This window comes from Diadema antillarum, unplaced genomic scaffold, assembly GCF_040938485.1.
Source record: "Diadema antillarum isolate AM-2024a unplaced genomic scaffold, OU_Dant_1.0 scf00000109, whole genome shotgun sequence".
Classification (NCBI taxonomy): domain Eukaryota; kingdom Metazoa; phylum Echinodermata; class Echinoidea; order Diadematoida; family Diadematidae; genus Diadema; species Diadema antillarum.
This window is the reverse complement of record NW_027270998.1, coordinates 1,187,560-1,207,184: the sequence shown is the minus strand read 5'-3', so window position 1 is coordinate 1,207,184 and position 19,625 is coordinate 1,187,560. Positions and strand designations below refer to the sequence as shown.

The 19,625-nt window shown below is 38.5% G+C and overlaps 2 protein-coding genes across 2 annotated transcripts; one reads left to right on the top strand and one right to left on the bottom strand.

The window, feature by feature from the left end:
* Positions 1-640: 640 nt before the first annotated feature.
* LOC139719333 (dynein regulatory complex protein 8-like) lies at positions 641-6,172 on the top strand. The gene is made up of 5 exons (XM_071630751.1): positions 641-693; positions 3,738-3,822; positions 4,368-4,520; positions 5,288-5,397; positions 6,054-6,172. The coding sequence occupies exons 1-5, from the start codon at positions 660-662 to the stop codon at positions 6,170-6,172; spliced, it is 501 nt and encodes a 166-aa protein (XP_071486852.1). The 5' UTR covers positions 641-659.
* Positions 6,173-10,105: 3,933 nt separating this feature from the next.
* Positions 10,106-19,625, bottom strand: LOC139719332 (delta(3,5)-Delta(2,4)-dienoyl-CoA isomerase, mitochondrial-like). The gene is made up of 7 exons (XM_071630750.1): positions 19,498-19,625; positions 18,416-18,504; positions 16,593-16,726; positions 13,415-13,528; positions 12,837-12,979; positions 11,481-11,631; positions 10,106-10,286 (listed from the first exon to the last, which is right to left on the bottom strand). The coding sequence occupies exons 1-7, from the start codon at positions 19,623-19,625 to the stop codon at positions 10,191-10,193; spliced, it is 855 nt and encodes a 284-aa protein (XP_071486851.1). The 3' UTR covers positions 10,106-10,190.

The window sequence follows — 19,625 nt, the reverse complement described above, 5'->3', positions numbered from 1 at the left end:
TATGTATATTTTTCAACTCACTGTATACATCAAACAATGCTACAATGTTTCCTTTTTTATCGCTACAAGAGATTCACCCATTGCCTACTTCTGTAATATCTGCTCAGTGGGATTAATATATCTAAATACATTGTATTATATACGAGCAGTGACTTGTCAACTTAATTTTGGTATACAACAGGGGCCGCAGAGGGGGCTGCAGCCGCCGCCCCCCCCCCCCCCCCCACACACACACACCCACACACACACTTTTGGTTCGTAAAAAAAAAACAAACGATGAGAAAAAAATCGGGGAAAAAAATCACAACATCCATGATTTTGAATTTCCAAAGATTCCGGGGGGGGGGGGGGGGTCTTGACCTTGACACCTCCCCCCACCTCCACCCCCAACCCCCCCCCCCCCCCCCCCCCCCCCCCCCCCCACACACACACACACACACACACACACACTGAAAAACGTTTCGCGGGCCCTGTATTCTCAATCATCATGTGTTACGTTGATATTCTTGGAATATCACGCTCCACCCCTCTAAACACATGAGGGCAGCATACACCGCTCTGCTGCCTGGGATCACTACATCTTGATCTTGCATACCCACTCCGTTACTGTACACACATATGTACAGGCGGTACGCGCTAAGCAACGACTGTCAACAATCATGGCTTCGCAAGCAGATGAGAAGGAAAGTGCTGGTAAGCATGCTATTTTCTGCCAAATTGAATACATACTGTATTGTTATATTTTCTCCCCTACCATCACCCAAATGTGCATTTCCAAATGAAGGAGTTAAACTATACGTCGATGTATGGTTATGCGTAATTTTAGGTGATGACTGTAGCTGTTAATTAGTGTTATCGCTCACTCTTTTGTAGACAGAAAGATCCGTCTGTCCGGAGGACTCATTTATATTTTGCCACTAACGCTGTCCTCCGTATACGGAGGGGATCCGTGAAGCCAGACGCAGTCTCCGCGGAACATTCCCCGACGGACAGATACAGACTGATCTTTCGGTCAAACTCTTTTGCAGTTTGGTAATACTACATAGGCACTAATACAGTAGAATCCCCCCATTTTCTAGAATCGACAGTGATGTAGTCGCTCGCTCTTTTGCAGTTTGGTACAGTAGAATCCCCCCACTTACTAGAATCGACAGTGATGTAGTGAGTGTGTTGTGCTGAGAAAAGTGAGACATGCTGTAACCACAGTTTCACATTATAAATCTCCGTGATTGGTTGCCGGTATTCTGTAATTTACCCCAATCTAGTTAATGGAAGAGCTTTCATCACTGTGGATTGTCATTACTGTACTGTAGTAATCAAGATAGAGCTCTAGGTAACGTCCCAATAGGGTCTAAGTCTAACTAGAGAGTCTGGTTGGACCTACTCATCGACTGCTTTTTAAATACCTTGTCCTTGTAAGGTTGTATCTTTGAAAATATTCCTCAGTTTCACCTTAATTTCATTTCACTAATTTCACTAAGAAAAAACACATTTTACATGCGTATCAGGAAACCGTGGAATAGTTTACCAAGAAATTTAATAGATGCACCCAGTGTCTTCAGTTTTGAAGTTGGTTTGGATAAATTCTGGGACAATGAACCCATTAAATTTAAGTTCGACGCCACGCCACCTGGTCATGACCCAGCTCATCTCAAGGACTAAACCTGGATCTGAATACAGAGGCTCAGCCTGCGTTCAGAATCTTCCATAGATTTTCATAGATTTTATACACAGCCCAGTCGCTGTATAAATAGCGACACCCCAGATTCATATCACAGGCTCAGATTCATTGTTGACTGGTATCGTACAGGCGGAATTCTCGGTGACAAACGCAAGTGACATTTTTTACTGTGCGTCGGTATAAGTTTATCATTTCAACCGACCGTCTTTTTTCCATATTTGATGAAGCACGTAAATCTAGTGAAGCCCAAAGACATGTTGACATCACTGTTATGTGTAGGGGCTATAATTTATAAAATAATGAGGATTTTCTTCAATTCTTTTTCCTCCTGTTTCCTATGGTTATCTACATGAACTCTCCTCATTTCTGTTGATTTGTAGTTTATGGTCGTATATTTCAGCATATTGCAACCCGTCCCACTTGTACTTTTGATTTTATATGCAAGAAAGCCATTGCCCGAGGGTGGTTGATCTAAAAATAGGTGGTCGATGAGTAGAAGACTTACTGCAGTGGGCCTAGACAATATATGGAGTGTAGTAACACCAGGGAGGGGAAAATTCTACACTAGAAGTAGAAATTCTACCCTCTATAATGTTTCGTTTTTGAAGAAAGGCAACAGTATTTTGAATTATTATATTAACGCCTTATTTGAAGTAGGACTAGTCCTTTAAAATACAGTTAAACTCGCCTAAGTCGACGTCGCATATGTCGAATAATCGCGCAAGTCAAAGATTTTAAAAAGTCCCGATTTTTCCCATTGACTTACGTGTATTAATTCACTCACAAGTCGAATTTTTTAAGTCGAATACTCGCCTAAGTCGATGAAATTCCAAGAACACTTTCACGGAAAAACCATTGAATTCACCTTGCCTAAGTCGAATAAGATTTTATTGTGTAATAAATCATTGTCAAAATCATGAGACGTCAGTTTTTGTTCACATACAGTATATACCAAAAGAAACTTTGCGTTAAGAACATTAACGTTTCATTTACGCAAGCGGTTTCACCTGAATCGTTATTAACGCAAACTAACGATCGGGAAAATTAACGTTTGTAGTAACGATGAGTAACGATCCCAAGCGCAAATTAACGATGTTTCGTTGACATTAACGATAGTAACGCAAGAACTCACGCGAGATTTTGGTTTCCGTTACCCAGACCTGGTGAAAGGACGACGTATCGCCTCTGCCGAGTGTAGCGATCTATATGCCTTATATACTTAGCGGAGTCTTTTCGCGAATCGTATCACGATTTCGCGAATGGTTAATATGCGACCGGGGTCACCAAAAAAGCATGCCGTGCCAATAACAACAAAAAAGCCCGATGTTTGCCTTCAGTTTTGGAAATGAACAGCGGTAACAATCGGCTCCATAAGATGCTAGAATAAATGTCAGATGTTTGCTCTTAATTTTGGAAATGAATAATGGTAATATTCAATGTGGATAAAGCGTCTTGCTGAAGGGCAAATATCGGGCACACCGCTCCAGCTCTCAGCTCCAAAGTAGACAACATACATGTACTTTGTACATTATACACGTGTATGCGTGGTGTAACTGTAAGTCGATTTTTTCGACTTCGCACAAGTCGAAACTCGCCTAAGTCGATGTGTTTTGCTCAGTTCCGAGAAGATCGACTTATGCGAGTTTAACTGTATGTACAGTATATCATATGGTATGGGTACGCATGTGTGTATAGCGGGTCCTCATACACAGTATCAATTTTCATATTGAGTGCATTTTTTTCTTTTTTCTTTTTTTGCCTGTGAAAACTGAAAAAAAAATGGCATATCTTTGAACTGTATGCATGTGCCCTTTAGGAGGACCTTGTTGGATTTTGGGTGGATTCACAAGCTTTTGGTGTCCAACATTCTATACGTATACATGTAGCTTTGTAGAAAATGATCTGTAGATTTTTCACAAACACTGGCTTTTCATCACGTCAAGATTATTGATGCATATAAATATCCACTGATTTCTCATGTGTTTGGAAGAAAAACCTGTTTGAAAATTCATGTTTGAGTATCTCTCTTATCTATATGTGTCTTTACCCTCTACAGAATCCTTGTTAGCAGACATTCAAAAAAAGATAACAGATGCATTCGATATCTTTGATCACGAGTCCAACAAGACAGTGGATGTCAGGTAAATAATTCTAGATCACCTGAATTGACATTTATAGCAAATTTTCCTAGCTACTTGCTTCTTGCAAGAGACAGAATGAATGAAATTACTTGACACATTGTAACTTTGATAATATATATTTCTTCAGTACACTGTACCATTGATTGCGCTTGATTTATCTTGTTTTATGTTATGAAGTTTGCAATTTGTGAACAAAATTTTAAAAAAGACTTATTGTGATAATGAACAAATACATTATTTTTCTAGGCCTGTGTATGCCATGCTGATTAAGATAGTAAAAGTCATACCTGGTACATGTCATATTTTGTAGCTAGAGAAATTTTTATTTCATTTTGCTATGAAACAATCTTTGAACTGTGTTACAAGGTGGTAATAGAACTGTGTTAGTAGGAAGGGCATTGTGGCGTTATCAGTTTCTGAGTATCAAACTCTTGACATTTTGCAATTTGAGACATTTTTATAATTTTTGTTTTTACTCAAGACTATTTATTTTTTACAAACTGATGAATTATGATTGAATGTGTTTATTCCTTATATGTTCACAGGGAGATAGGGACGATAATCAGGTCTCTGGGCTGTTGTCCAAGTGAAGGAGAGCTTCATGACCTCTTAGCAGAAATGGAGGAGGAAGAGCCCACGGGGTACATCAGGTTTGACCGGTTCAAGCCGATTATGACAACAGTTCTCATGGAGAGGAAGTGAGTAAATGGAACATAGTTTTAAGAGCAGCTTCTTCCATTTACTCTGATGAAAAGGAATAAGATTACATGCATTTTACATTGACTTCATCTTAGATCTCATCTTGCCTTTAGCAAAGCTGCATCAGTCACATATCAATATTAAACAAATTATGAAATGTACCATATTTTTTCTTTTGAGGATCCAGATGTAAGGTAACAATGTTGTCAGTAACTCAATCCTATCAGCTATTGTACTGATTACATTCTCTTTTGCGAGTGGAATGTGTGTAGAAGGCCGCTGTGGTGATCTTGCCAAAATCCCACAAACAATGAAGAAATGTGTGCTGTGACATACAGCTGTACATGACAATATCTTTGTAGCATTTAGTTGTGTGCAATAGAATATTCTCTGTAATGCAACTTCACATTTTTCCTGTTACATTTGAAACTGCATACCATATCAATATTTTTTCTACTAATCAGCTAATTTGCTGGAGTTAACAAAAAATCCTGAGGAATGAATAAGAATCGTGATTTTCCCTTCCACCTAAGCCCAAGGTTAATTTGTTTAAATCCACATTATGTCCTAATTCTTCATTTTGTTGAAGTAAATTGGCATTCATCCATAGATTCCCTGTCGATGATTCCACAACACAGTGGCTGCTAATACATGTACTTGTACTTTCATAACGGAGAATACAAATGAGGTGAGCCCACCATGTGGGATGACTTTCAAGAATGTTGTTTCATATTCATATGATATCTCTGGCTCTCTCTGTTCAAAGGTTCAAGCCAGCTCCAGAGGATCAGCTGATCAAGGCTTTTGAAGTTCTGGATGTGGAGAAGAAGGGTCACCTGACGGTAGATGAGATGAACAAGCTGATGTCAGAAGAAGGTTTGTTGATAGTGAATGGATCAATTTCAAAGTTAGAACTATCAATGACTCATTTGAGGGTTGAGCTCTCTTCAGAATCTGTAAAGGAGTTGTGTAACAGTAACTCTCCGTGAACATACCCTTGGACTTATGCCCCTGCTGATCATGAATGCTGCTGACTAAATATATTCTTGTGAAGAAATTTCAGCTGGAGTGCAGTTTAAAGAAACAGTCAAATAAAGTTTGGAGAGTTTCCCATTACCGGTACTTCATATTTGCCACAGAGCCCCGCCAAAAAGTGTTTGGATAGCATATTTACTTTGCAAGACAGCTATTCGATTATCAATTACATTATGTACAAATGAAGTGGCCACCATTTCTTTCGATATTGTTTTATTTTTGTCCTTTTTGGGAATGTTTAGCTTTTAAAATGCAATATATTGGCTGCTCTTGTTTCTAGAGTTTAAACTTCATTAGATGTCGAAACAGAAACAGGCTTGTATTCCCTCTGTATTTTCTTAGCATCTTGGACCGTGAAAGCTACATTTTTTCAAAGTGTTTAATGTTTTACATTGTACCTATTGGTAGTTCCTCTGATACCCTCTACCACTGTGATAATTGAATGGCCATGTTATTAAGGTCAAGTTTTTAAAACTATGTGGAACTCTTTTTTTCAGGGGAGCCATTCACCCAAGAGGAGTTGGAAGAAATGCTGTCAGCTGCTGTGGATCCCGAGAAAGGATACATCTTGTACAAGGACTATGCATCGGTAATGGCCATTGACGATGGAGCGTAATGAAACTCCCGCACTCACCAGTGGCAGTGCATTCTAAGCCAGCAACTACCAATGACCATGTGCATCAGTCTGTTGGACAGCAGGGAAAGGACGATTGCAGTTGATACTATGGACAGATTTCTTTTTTTTTTCACTGCATTGTACTGAAGTAATGCGAGAGAGTAGTGCTGCCAAAAATGGAACAAGTGAATTATTTCATGACTGGATATACATACAGCATGTTCCCAAAGCTGTAAGGAGCAGTTCCTTGATGGTAGCACCTTAAGACTGCACCATGAAGCAACAGATCTTTCAAGTCGATTTACAAATATTTATCATTCACTGTGTGTGAGTGTGTGTGTGTGTGTGTATGCGCACACAGTAACCTTCACAGTACATGTATACTATCTTGGTTGTGGTGTAACCTTGCCCCGACACACACTGTCATAATCATTGTGTACTTTGTGAACACACACACACTGGCACACACACACAAGCATCTAACTAAGGCTTTTGTGATTGTGGGAAAATGTCATCAGCTATAAATTTGCACTTAGGAAGGAACATTCATATTGAGGTTGTAGTAAAACCTTAATGTCTATTTTAGTCAAAATATCTGAAAATTCTCTATTACATGGCAGTATGTGTATGTTTTATTTGTACATAATATAAATAAAATGATTATGATATGAATTTTTCCGTGTGTCAAGTGTCAATTGCTGGTATGAAACACTACAATTTACATTTTGTAAACACTTTGAATATGTCATAGGTTGAGAAAGATAGGGTGTTAAGGCTACACTCACCCTAAGGTGTTAACATCCTTATCTTTCTGAATCAATGATAAATGTATGTACAAGGGATTCTTTTTTTTTTCTTCTTCATTTTTTTTTTTTTTTTTGCTGTTGAAACAAATCGGGAAATTTGGGAGATGGCATCTTACAGGACAAAACAAATCTGTGGACAATCATTGTGATAATAATTTTCTTTGTTGTATAGTCTTGGCTTGGATGACCACTATTATGTTAAACAAAATATTTAATAGATGGTAGGAATAAACACTTGAGCTACATTAGGCTCAAGTTCAAAAAGTTCTACATGTACAGTGGTCTCCCATTATAACTTGCGTCCTTGGGACCGGCAGTTTTCTTTCGTTATATCGAAATTTCGTCATAACCGAATAAATAAACAGTAAAAATACATAGAGCGGATAATGTTGAAGTCTGAATTTTACTTCATTGTAACCAGATTTCATGATATCCATGTTCGTTATAATGGGAGCAACATGTAGAAGATAGGTAAACTCATATTCAAATGACTTTCAAGTTGGAGTCCACATACACGTATTACCACAGTTGGGAAGTCAAAGGTAATCAAATGGTCATTATCATATCAAACCCGACTATAGCAACCACCTGCCATATGTGGCCACTAAGCACAATCCCCCCGAGAAAAGCCATGTTAACAACCCTGTCTATTGACTGATTCGGGTTCGTTGAGGGCAGCAGACATTTTACGGCACAGGGCGCAGCCATAGTGGGTGTATCAGCGACCCCCCCTGCTCTCCCCCACCCCGGGGCAACATGTTTATCACGCACTTGTAACAAAGGTTCGCGCACTTAGCAAGCATTCGCGCACTCAGTATGAGACGCCCATTGGCTAAAGCAGTTTTTCATTCTGCGCGCGTGCTAATGTAGGGAGAGGGGTGGGGGAGTGCGGAGGGGGGGGGGTCTGCTGATACACCCACTATGGCTGCGCCTATGCTAAAAATACACTTAGCGCGTCACAGAATCGGTCAATAGCTGGCCACTTGTCTACATCAGCCACTTTTTTCGTGGCCGCTATGAACTTAACACATACACAAAATTGTACATGTATATCAACTGAACTTTTACCGCTTTCATTCATTTCCCCCGAGGATGAAGGATGAATGTCGGTACTCTTATGCAACTCACATCCCCACTACAACCAGCATACTACACACTTATGTAGACAGTCCATGAGTCAAAACTAGTGAATAACTTGTTGGTTTTTTTTTAATGAATTTTATTAGATTTCATCTTTGAATAACATTCAAGCAGCATTGCACTGAATCAATACACTTGTACTGTAACACGTTTGACTGCCATCCATCACAGAGGCCATACCTATCATATCTCAATCAGCTGGTACACATATTAATTTGCTGTAAGAGAGAATTGCCTGAAATGACATTATCTTCCAACGGCTGTTTCAGTATTTTACTGTGATCATCTCAATCGATATAAATCCCATTCTCTCTCATCAACATGCATATCAGATTGACCGAAGCCATAAACAACCTCAACAGAAAAATGAAATCCATAGTTTATGATGGTATAAGAAATATTCACAGAGTAAGCTCATAATACATGTCCTACATGTACAAGCTTGCTCCATGCAACCTATACAGTTACAGTTGACTGTCAGACAAATGTAATGGAAGAGCAGGCATCTGTTGTATGCATTGGACACTCAGTGTTAAAATGAAATAAGATAAAATAAAATGAAATAAAACAAAAGTCACCCATGTATCTCGGTAATTACTTTGCCTTCTTTACCAGTGGCCCTTTGCATTTGAGATATAAGAAATCGTTTGAATACATGCATCTGCATTTTACAAGACAGGGACTTACAATGGACATGGAAATCTTTTATCCATTGGAAATGAGCTTAAAGGGACTGTACAGTACTGGTTGAGGTGGGGATTCATGTTTTGAACATTCTTAAGTGAGATAATGAGAAACCTCTTATGAAATATGAAAGAGCATGTAATTTTAAGAAGGATTCAACGTTTATTTGATGAAATTTGGTTTTCAAATGGCTGAGATATCCAAAAAAGTGATAACAATAAAAGGCGACAGGCCACAACTTTATTAGGATCTCTTTGTTTCACCTTGTTTTTGGATATCCTTTAGAATTGCATGCTCTTTGACATCTTATAGAGTGGTTTCTGAATATCTCGGAAAACGTTAAAAGCTAAATCCTCACCTCGACCAGAACTGTACACACCCTTTAAAATCCTTGAAGCTTCAAGTGACTCTTAGTCACTTTATTCCTGAAACTAATACAATGTCAGTCTACAAATATAAAGCACTTCTTTTTTTTTAATGCCCACTTGTATGCCCTGAATGCAATCAAGTATGAGGTTAATTTTCATGAGGGTTTTAATGCAAAACACATATCCTTTTCGTACTACACTTTTCCAATTCACCAAATACTGGTATGGAGAAAGATTTGCAATCTTCGTATATTGATTACGGACTTCTGTTGTCTAAAAATGAATTTCTATGTCTGAAATCGACTTCACACAGGGTTTTTTTGTTTCTTTAACGCCAAGCCTTCCAGGCTTCCTTCTATTTGTCCGAACAATCTCTTTCTCACTCACTCACTCTCTCTCTCTCTCTCTCTCTCTTTCTCCATGTCTTTCCTACAAGAGCTCAAGCAATCTCGATCTCACCATGCAGGAATAAGTCCCATGTGTGTAACTTTAGGGATATACAGATTCAGGATTCAGGAGGGCACTGTTGTATGGAGCCATGCTTACGCATCTGGCATATTTTCAACGTCAGAATAAACCAATCCCTACTGTATGTCGAAAATGGCCGAACTAATATCAATCTCAGTTTGTTATCTCTTGTTTGACTGGTTTTCCTTGGCTGGTTCCACCTGCTACATAGAGATCCTTCAAAGACAGTTTGCTTGCTAACAAGCAGTAGAAACCTGCTTGCAAAATGTGATCTGTTTTGATTTACAGTTAGCTAGCATTACATCAATGATTTTCATAATGAAGATGGAGGCAACAATCACACTATTCAACAGCGCCCTCCAGAATCCCTGGTCTGTGTACCTTTTAAGACAAACAGAGCACTGTGGAATGGACCAGCATTACTTATATACACACATAAAACCTACTCAATGAAACTTTCCCTTGCAAACTGTCAAGAGGTTTACAAATGATGAATGATAGGCTCTTCAATGGAAAACAGATAATTTTGATATTTCAGTTGCATGGATAATATTACAACTTGGAAAATTCTGCCTTTGATTTCGTCATGCTTGCCATCACGCCCTTCATAATATCGTTGGTCTGAAGTCTGGCAGCATTCCAAGTTGCCTGTAAATGAAAAAGAGAAAATAAAATAAGATAAAAGAGGACTAGATGCCACATTTCCGCATCATATTGTCCAGGTCTTCAGTATAACAAAATGTTCCACTTTCAACATACCCCTTTCAAATCTGAATGTTTGCAGCAAGCCTTTACGGCACACAATCCACAACTCACTCGCATTTTTATAATTGCCTATTCAAACCAGTTTCTCTAAAATGTTACAGCACACAAGAATTTTAAGGTGACAGTTAAGTGATTTGAAAAACACAGATTTGAAGGCTCCAACAAGACGTGACATTCACATTAATGTCACTGCACAATCTGACATAACATATGATGTCTGAGATCACAGGCATACAAAGGAAATTATAATAATGGTCTGCCTTTGTGGATTTCTTTTTCTCTGTTTTTTTTTTCCTGGGATGGGAGATGGGGGGGGGGGGGGGGGAGAAGGAATGTCATAAAATCTAACACTCCTGAGGACCACATGTTCTAACATTCCTCTAAATCTAACAGGTGATGTATAGGAGTTGAATGTCAATCAACACGTGCCTTGCTTCATTCACATTGATATTCAACTAATATCAACTTCCAAAAAGGTTTCAAAATCAACAATAGAGCAAACACAGAGATTCCAACTTTGTAAACAACAGTGCAGTATTTTGAGGGCTAAAAAGAGGTATTTTGATGCAATAATGGTATTTTATACATTTTCTACAATAAACATATATAACCTTTCAATATTTTGTCGTAGTGGCGCTCTGCTTGTTAACAAACGCAATTTGGTATAGTCTGGTTTTCAGACCCTTTGCCAACTGGATTCCGTGGCGACAAAGTCGCCATTCGGGCAAAGGCCTTTGCCGAAGGAAAAATCGCGGCCACGAGACCACCTGCAGAGCGTGGCCAAATGCGCGGCCAATTTTGGCCCGCATTTGGCCTTTTGCGCGTTTACACTGAAATGAAAGCGGGCTCGGCCGCGGCCCAGTCCCGCACTGTAAACGGGTCTAATATGAATGTGACAAGCACGTATACATTTCTCTGTTCAGTACTATACTCCACGATTGTGAATTTAACCACTCGCGAAATTGTCGGGAAGTCTTGGTTCGCGAAAATTCAGACTAGCGAAATATATGGTGTATACAGTATACAGCACTTGATGTTCCAGTGTAAAGCGGTACTGTTCACGAATGACAAACTCACTGCATAGTCAAAGCTGTCTGCGATGCTGTGATCACGGCTGTAGTTCAGGTTGACCTTTGTACCCTGCACAGCAACCGGGCTCTTGCTGGCAATGTCTGCAGCTAACTCCATGGCCCCACCCAGCATTGCCTCATGGTCCGAGTACACACGACTACACAGAATGGAACAAAATCATCCATAACCTGTATTTCATGTTTATCACTCATGCACTTCACTTTCTCAGCACCCTAACTACATGAAACTGTCAGTCAAACTGTTGCAAAAAAACAAATAATAATAATAATAAAAAATTAAAGGAATGGTATAACTTTGGTTGAGATGAAGCTTCAGGTTTCCAACTGTTTGTGAGAGAATGAGAAACCTCTCAATTCTAAGAGGAATTCAAAGTTTATTTCATGAAAAATCGGTCTTGAAATGGCTGTGATATCCGAAAGCAAAGCGATTCTAAAGGTGGAGTAGCACTGTTATACTTTGGTTTTGGATATCTCAACCGTTTTAAAACCCATTTTCATAAAATAAACTTTGAATTCCTCTAAGAGTTGTATGTGCCTTAACATTTCATAAGTAGTTTATACATACCTCACAAAAAAAATCAAAAGCTGAATCCTCATCTGAACAAATACCATGCCATCCCTTTAATTACTTTGCATAATCATCCCTTTCAAAACCAGAAATTACTTGAATATATGTCACTCTCATTCTGACCTTCTTCATGGTGCATGTTACATCATTCTGCGTACAGGAACTATGCAATGAGAATGCATGTTGACTTGTGTTCATTCATAATACCCTCAACATAAATGTGGCCAAATGAACATATCTAAATATGTGCCATATCATATAATACTCTTTCTACTAGTTTCCTTGAAATTACTTGGATATATTAAACCCTTTGAGGACACTTTGATTTTGCAACAACAAGATTCTGCCTGTGAAATCATTAGTCAATCATTAATAAAATACTAATATAATCAACAAATGAAAATGGATTGCACCTTCCCCTGTACTGAGCATTGATTGATTTCATTGTCCCTTTCAACGACTTGCCAGCCCACAGCTGTCAGCAATGTCTCCCAGTTGACTCGCATCATAACAAAGTCTTTGTGACATTGTAGTTTTTTTTCAAAATCAAAACACTGATATTTGGTTATAACTGAAGAAATATAGTGTGTAACGATATTATATAGGTAGTAATTTTGGAACCCGAATTTTTATTCTACTGTAACAAAATTTCATTATAACCGTGTTTGCTATAAGGGGAGTGCACTGTACAGCTTTTCATGTTTAGAAGGCTTTAGTGAAAGTAGTGGTAACATTATAATAAGAGCAGTGACCTTTGGGGCATCCTTTCCTCACCTGACGAGGCCGATCTCCCGGGCCTCCTTGGCGTCAAACCTCCGAGCCGTAAAGCACAGCTCCCTCAGGAGACTGTCATTGCCCGTCTTGTGAGGAAGCCACTGAAGGACGCCTACATCAGCTGCAAGGCCTAAGTCAGTCTCCTGCCATAGATTACACAAATGAACACACCCACACACACGTTGGGAATCATGCTTAAGTTGACAGTGACATCTGTTTATCCATCAAATGCAAAAGTTACTCTGACATATAATTAAGATAACAAAAACAAAGAAATTTTGACTATCCCAGAGTGACATCATATTTGACTTGTTAAGTGCAGATGAAACAGTCATATCTTTGATGCCATTTGCTTGGCATTAATTTGCACAATTGAAGCATGTACAAGCAATTGAAGTTACTTTTTATTTATCTATTTCAACCTTTGTACTAATTGCTTCTACTTCACTGCTATGATTATCATTAAAACAAACAAACACACAAAACTTCTTCTTTTTTTTTTGTGGAAAAGCCTGAAGTAATGAGCATCAATATTGTTGTTTTAATGGGAATGAATGGTTGAGGGAAAGTGCACTGACCTTTACTTGGAACCATGCATCTTCTGTACACACCCTGATGTCACAGCCTGAAATCATACACATGCCTCCTCCGAGACACCCACCGTGTACAGCTGCAATCACCGGTTTGGGGCACTGCAGAGTAGACACACATATTTTGCATATTGTCGAAATGACCATACAATAACATGTCTAAAGATGTTGGTCTTTTGTCAAACATTTTGTCTAAACAAATTTGTGAGCATGTCACATCACAGATTCTTCGCTTCAGTCATGTGAAATGAAGCTGTACAAAAAATTTCCCATGGCATCTCCAAACGTCACATTTTCTTTTAATGGGTGTCATGATATGACACTTTCATTTGCGATACCAGGTCTTTTTTATTGTGGGTACGATACACATTGTAATTGACTTAATAGAGCGACTGGTCAAGAAAAAAGCGAGTAGAATCATTCATGAGTCGCACACATGATTGTCTGACAGCAGTTTGCTAATTGACAGAGTTGTCCGTAGCAGTTTTTCGCTCGATATGACTTTCAGATTCCATAGATTCCTGAGGATTTCACCCTACACTTTAAGGTAATACAACTGCAGTATGAAAGCTTGTGGAATGTTTTTATCACACTGATAAGATGATAATTATTCACTGGTTATTGTATCATAGTTGGCACATTGACTTACAGAACATAGTGCAGTCAGTAGTAGTGCAGCGAGCGTAGATTTATACATGTTGTTCAGTTAGTGGATGATTGACATGGAGGTGAATGTGAGAATTCAAGTGCTGTTATTCTCAAATTGAAAACAAGTTTGATTTAGTGTGAAAGGTTATCAGGATGATGAAGGTTGTAGCACAATAATGTGTATGATTTGGTTGGAGGTACATTGCTGTTTACCGTACATAGGTCACCAAAAATAAGGTACGTTCTAGTAGGAACTACATTAATGTTTGCTTGATGTCATAGAAACGGTTCCGCGCACAATGCCAGTGGCGGAGTGACATTTTAACCAACATTCCTGGTGATGAGGCACATGCGTAGACTTGAAGTTAGGAGTTTGACAGTATTGTCACGATAGTGCTATTAGTATCACATAGAGTATCTCATAATGACACATACATATGTTGAAGTAACGTTCAGAACTGTTCGAATGGAGAGTTGGTTTATATCTGAATTGCTATTAATTCAGCTCATTGTTTGAGTTTATTTTCACTGATAAATCTCAGCATCTCAGACAGAGTGTAGAAAGGCTAACAATGTTTGAAGTAAAACATCACACTGGTATAATCTGTTATTCTTTCTTTACATGCACATGCAAAATGGAAAATCTATATTTTTCATATCACACCTCAATCTCAAAGCATTTCTGGTTTTACTCTCTTTGTTGTAGAGACAACTTTGACTATAAATACACTGTATTATACACTGTAAATACATTGTGGAAAGCATCAGTATAAAAAATGAGAGAAGAAACTTATTTTTGTCATTCATCAGTAGAGGTGAAGAAGTTGAGTATGTTTATTCGTGTAGCATTCTACAGTATTTGTGTTATTTCATGAATGCCTTTCTTGTCTGTTTCGTCTACAGGGTAACCGACACTGTTGTTGAATTTGTCCGTTTGAATACCACAAGAGATTAACGAAGGCAACAAAAGTCAGGTTATTCACCTGATCTATTCTCTTTATTGCAACAACGCGAGAGATGCACATGAAAGTCTGTTGAGTTCACCACAATGGGTATAGATAGTATGAAAGAAGTACGAATGCATATTCACACAAAACTTTGGCAGTCGTACTCCTCTCAAAATTGTGCAAAAAAATAAATAAAATAAAACAGAACAAAAAAATCAGGCAACTTTCGCAAAAATGTTTGGCTGATCTACAGACATTCAACATACATCAATCAGATTCCAACAAATACCACAGTATGTGAAATTAAAGTGTCTGGGGCATTCTGGCCTGCAACATCTGCAATTCATAACTTCCAATACATAATCATATTGACCACAGTGATCTCCAATGAAACCTGGATTACCTTAGGGCTGCTTAAAGGGGCTGTACAGTTCTGGTTGAGGTGAGGATTTAGCTTTAAACGTTTTGCGAGATATTCAGAAACCACTCTATGAGATGTCAAAGAGCATGCAATTCTAAGGGGTATCAAAAGTTTATTTGATGAAAATCGGTTTTGGAATGGCTGAGATATCCAAAAACAAGGTGAAACAAAGAGATCCTAATAAAAGGCGTGGCCTGTCGCCTTTTATTATTATCACTTTTTTGGATATCTCAGCCATTTAAAAACCAATTTTCATCAAATAAACATTGAATCTTTCTTAAAATTACATGCTCTTTCATACTTCATAAGAGGTTTCTCATTATTTCACTTAGGAATGTTATAAACCTGAATCCTTACCTCAACCAGTACTGTAAAGTCCCTTTAACCCTAAAAAGACTGGGCTATTTTGGTAGCTCGAAAGACTGGGGGGGGGGGGGGGGGGCCTAAAGGGCCCCCCCTTAAGATTTCGCCGCGAAAATTTGCACAATGGTAGTGTGCGATGTAATCTACAAGATAGTATATTCAAATTTTCCAAAATAGTCTTCTTTTATTTTATTTTGATTAATTCTGCTAATTTACGCGAGAAATCAGACTCTTTGATCTAAATCAGTAAATAAAGCTCCAAAAGTGCTCATTTTTGGTCTAATTATTCTTTGTGGCATTCTTAGCAAATGCACTTGAAAAAAAATTCGGTATCAAAATTAATTTCTTATCTATTTTATTGTTTCATGAATTTCTTATGTATTTCTTTGTTTTTTTGACCTTTTGTTTTTGTTTTTTAAACAAAATTTGTGGCAGACACTTTTTGAAGCATAATACTCCTAAAACAAATTGATTTTAGCCATTGAGAGTAAAAATAAGCATATTTATATGAACCATGTGAAAAAACTCAATTTGCATTGACTTTGTACACAAAATCACATTTTTGAGCCATTTTCGGCCTCACATGCATGTACAAAATGTTATGTAACTTCAGAATCGTACCCCCGGGCGTCACAAATTTGGTGTCAAAATGTGCGGGAAACTTGAAAGAAAAAAGTCATAGAGCAAAGCGGCGAGAGCATTGCGTGTTGCAGAGTAATCGCGCGAAATGTCGAGGGGGGGGCCTTTTAGGCCCCCCCCAGTCTTTTTAGGGTTAAAGCTGAATTACCTTTTCTAGAACAAAGAATGTCTCTTGGTAGTCCATGATCTTGTTTCTGATTTGTTCAGCAATACGAGCCGCGTCCAATTCGCTATCTCCGCCGGCACCTTGCATCAATTCAGCATTGTCCTGGATGTCAATACCTGTCAACACAGAGAATGAGCAGGAGGTACTAGTACATCATATCTACAGTTTTTTCTGCAAAGCTGCAGAAAAACGCAAGAAACAGATAACACCAAATAAACATGTGAATCATGTGGCGGCGCTGTGGCATAGTGGATAGGACTCCCAACTCCTAATCGGAGGACCCAAGTTCAATTCCCGCCCAGCCCTTATGTCTTCAGACAAGATATTTTACCCACAAAATTCCTCTATTCCCGGGTGTATAAATGGGTACCTGGCGATGCTAGGGTAATAATGATGGCAGGGCCCTCTAGTACAGCAGTGGTGACACTGAAAAGGCTACCCTGCATAAAGAACAGGGCCGGCAGAGCGTTTTCAAAGGTGGAAAAGTGGGGGGGGGGGGCACTTCCGGGTTTCATGTGAACTAACAAGCCAAAGAAAAAAGAAAAAAAAAGAAGGTCCTCAGCTCATCTCTCCCCTTCCATTTCCGGGTTTCTTCAGCTGACAAAACATAACCTTACCGCACTCACACTTCAAGATCTCTGTCTGTTTCTTTCTAGTGCCACTTACGTACTTCCGGGTTAAAAAAAAGTGGAGGGGGGGGGGGCCGTAAAATGATGACATCTTATGTATTCCTTTGTATGGTGCAAAAAGGGGGGGGGGGCCCGAGCCCCCCTGGCCTCCCTGGTTCCACCGGCCATGAAGAAGACCTTATCATTACTAGCATTATTACTAGAATTAATGATTTAAAAAAGCAACATGCATAGATCGAGAGGGAAAAGGAAATGCCATGCTCCTAATCCTCCACTTCAGCAGAAATCATTAACCCAAAATGTGCATGTGTATTCTTATTTTCATGAATTTCAAGAGAGCCACATTTCAAGCTGAGAAAGTATCCTACTTTACAGTATGATCTATGAGACTCCATACTCAATACCAAAACATCTATCAAAAGGGAGATTCTCCCATCTGGACCCAGGAGCAACCTGGAGACTCTGATCATACAAATATGTGAGCCATACATGTGCACATCAAAAGCACCAAGCACAACCTCCCTTGCGGCTACTGTCTAGGGTTCAATCTCTAGGGTTATAGATGCTCTCTGGTGCAATCCTAGCTATACTTTTTTAACAAAATGTAAGTGAGAAAAGCTAAAGTTGGGTGGGAGAAAGCTAAATTTAAGTGGAAGAAAATACACCAAAAGCAGGAGACACAGAGCTAGAGTGGGATAAATTCCAACTCAAGTGGGAGATCTCCTGTCGAATTTGGGAGAGTTGGAGTCTCTTGTATCATGCCCTATTGGTAGAACGCAATGTCACTGTCTGGGCATCAGAAACATTTTGTAGAATGCCTTCAGCTGTTAAATCAATCACACTGAATGGAAGAAATAGTCTGCAAAAACCAGTTGCCTGACAGAAAATACACACATGGCACTCAAATAACATCAAACAGTGTGATACATTCATAAGAAGAACTTTACCTTCATAATGGAACAACGCATGGAGGTGAAAGCCCTCTGGTGGGCAATGATATTAATGCCCAGAAAAGCAGTCTATGATATCTCTATGATATTACACACAACAAGCGAAATCTTCACATGCATTTGTTTTCCCTCCAGTTTCATGTTGCGCAAAATGCCATGAAATATCCCCTTTTGAAGTATTTCGCCCGGTATATTTCAATTTTTAACTTGATTAGACCATCATTACCTGCTGAAAACATTTTCCCTGCTCCGGTCAATAAAACAACTCTGCAGTCCTCGTCTCTTGCGATTATGTTGAAACATTCCACCATCTCCCTGTGAGGATACAGTAAAACGAAAATTATTGATACCTATGAAATGCAGCATGCTAAATACTGGCATTGATTGAAAGCCCCCCATGAAAATCTTTGAAAATGGAAGAAGCATAAAATCTGACTTGAGATTACTATCATCTCGCGAGACTAGTGAGAAAAAAAAAGAAGGAGCTCATTGCAACAACAACAACAACAAAATGCGACTTGCATACTTCCACTTGCCATAATTCATGGTCACAGTGACTACAATACAATTATTAAGCATTTTACACTAACATACATTCTCTAGCATTTACTAAAGACTCGTAAGGTCTTCTTGTGTGACCATATTACAGAATAACTTTCTGTTTTCTCCTCATTTTTCAAATTTCTCAGAAATATCAGTTACCCCACGCATCATCTCATATCTTAATAAAGCTAACAACTGAAAAGGTTGCATATAAGATGCCATTCGTTCATATGATCACCATGACATTAACTTTGAAAGCTTTGTCAATGTCATCCTCACTTGAGCACATTGCTTAAAATCAAATCAAACTGCTGGATAATTTCAAAACCTACTCACACAAGGTAAAAAGACTTTCACTGTTATACAGCTACATTTATTGAGTATGATCCAATTAATAAAATATGACTTCAAAACCTTTCTATCAAACAACAGAATGGTGTGTAGTTCAAATGACGATGCTAATATTATATAACTGTCCAGCACAGGGCTCCATATTGGCATAAGTGGTTAGAATTTGTGGCACAAAGAATAAAAATCAAAACAACTGCTTGAAACAGGAAAGAAAGATCTGACAACATAATTGTAGCACTTTTCATGCTAACAAAGTTTGGCATTTATTAGATATATTGCCATATATTACCATTATATTCAATCATTATACATACCTGCTCTAAATAAAAACCAAAAAGCATTTTTCTTTAATTGTACAAGATTACCTAGACATATAACAAGTACTATTAGTATTAATAAATTTATTTATATTACCTCCAGAAAGCTTTGTTCATGGCATTTCGCTTCTCTGGTCGATTCATCTCAACCTTGTATACAAATTCTTCAGGACTGGTTACAACCAGCGTCTCAAAGTTGTATTTTGACATGGCTGCTGCAGACAT

Excerpts from the sequence above, each read along its gene's own strand:
- LOC139719333 (XM_071630751.1), top strand. The coding sequence starts at position 660 with ATGGCTTCGCAAGCAGATGAGAAGGAAAGTGCTG. Across the intron at positions 694-3,737 it reads AGATGAGAAGGAAAGTGCTG|AATCCTTGTTAGCAGACATT; the intron begins GTAAGCATGCTA and ends TACCCTCTACAG. Across the intron at positions 5,398-6,053 it reads CAAGCTGATGTCAGAAGAAG|GGGAGCCATTCACCCAAGAG; the intron begins GTTTGTTGATAG and ends TCTTTTTTTCAG.
- LOC139719332 (XM_071630750.1), bottom strand. The coding sequence starts at position 19,625 with ATGTCTGCAGCAGCCATGTCAAAATACAACTTTGAGACGCTGGTTGTA. Across the intron at positions 18,505-19,497 it reads ATGAACAAAGCTTTCTGGAG|GGAGATGGTGGAATGTTTCA; the intron begins GTAATATAAATA and ends GTATCCTCACAG. Across the intron at positions 11,632-12,836 it reads CGGGAGATCGGCCTCGTCAG|TCGTGTGTACTCGGACCATG; the intron begins GTGAGGAAAGGA and ends CATTCTGTGTAG.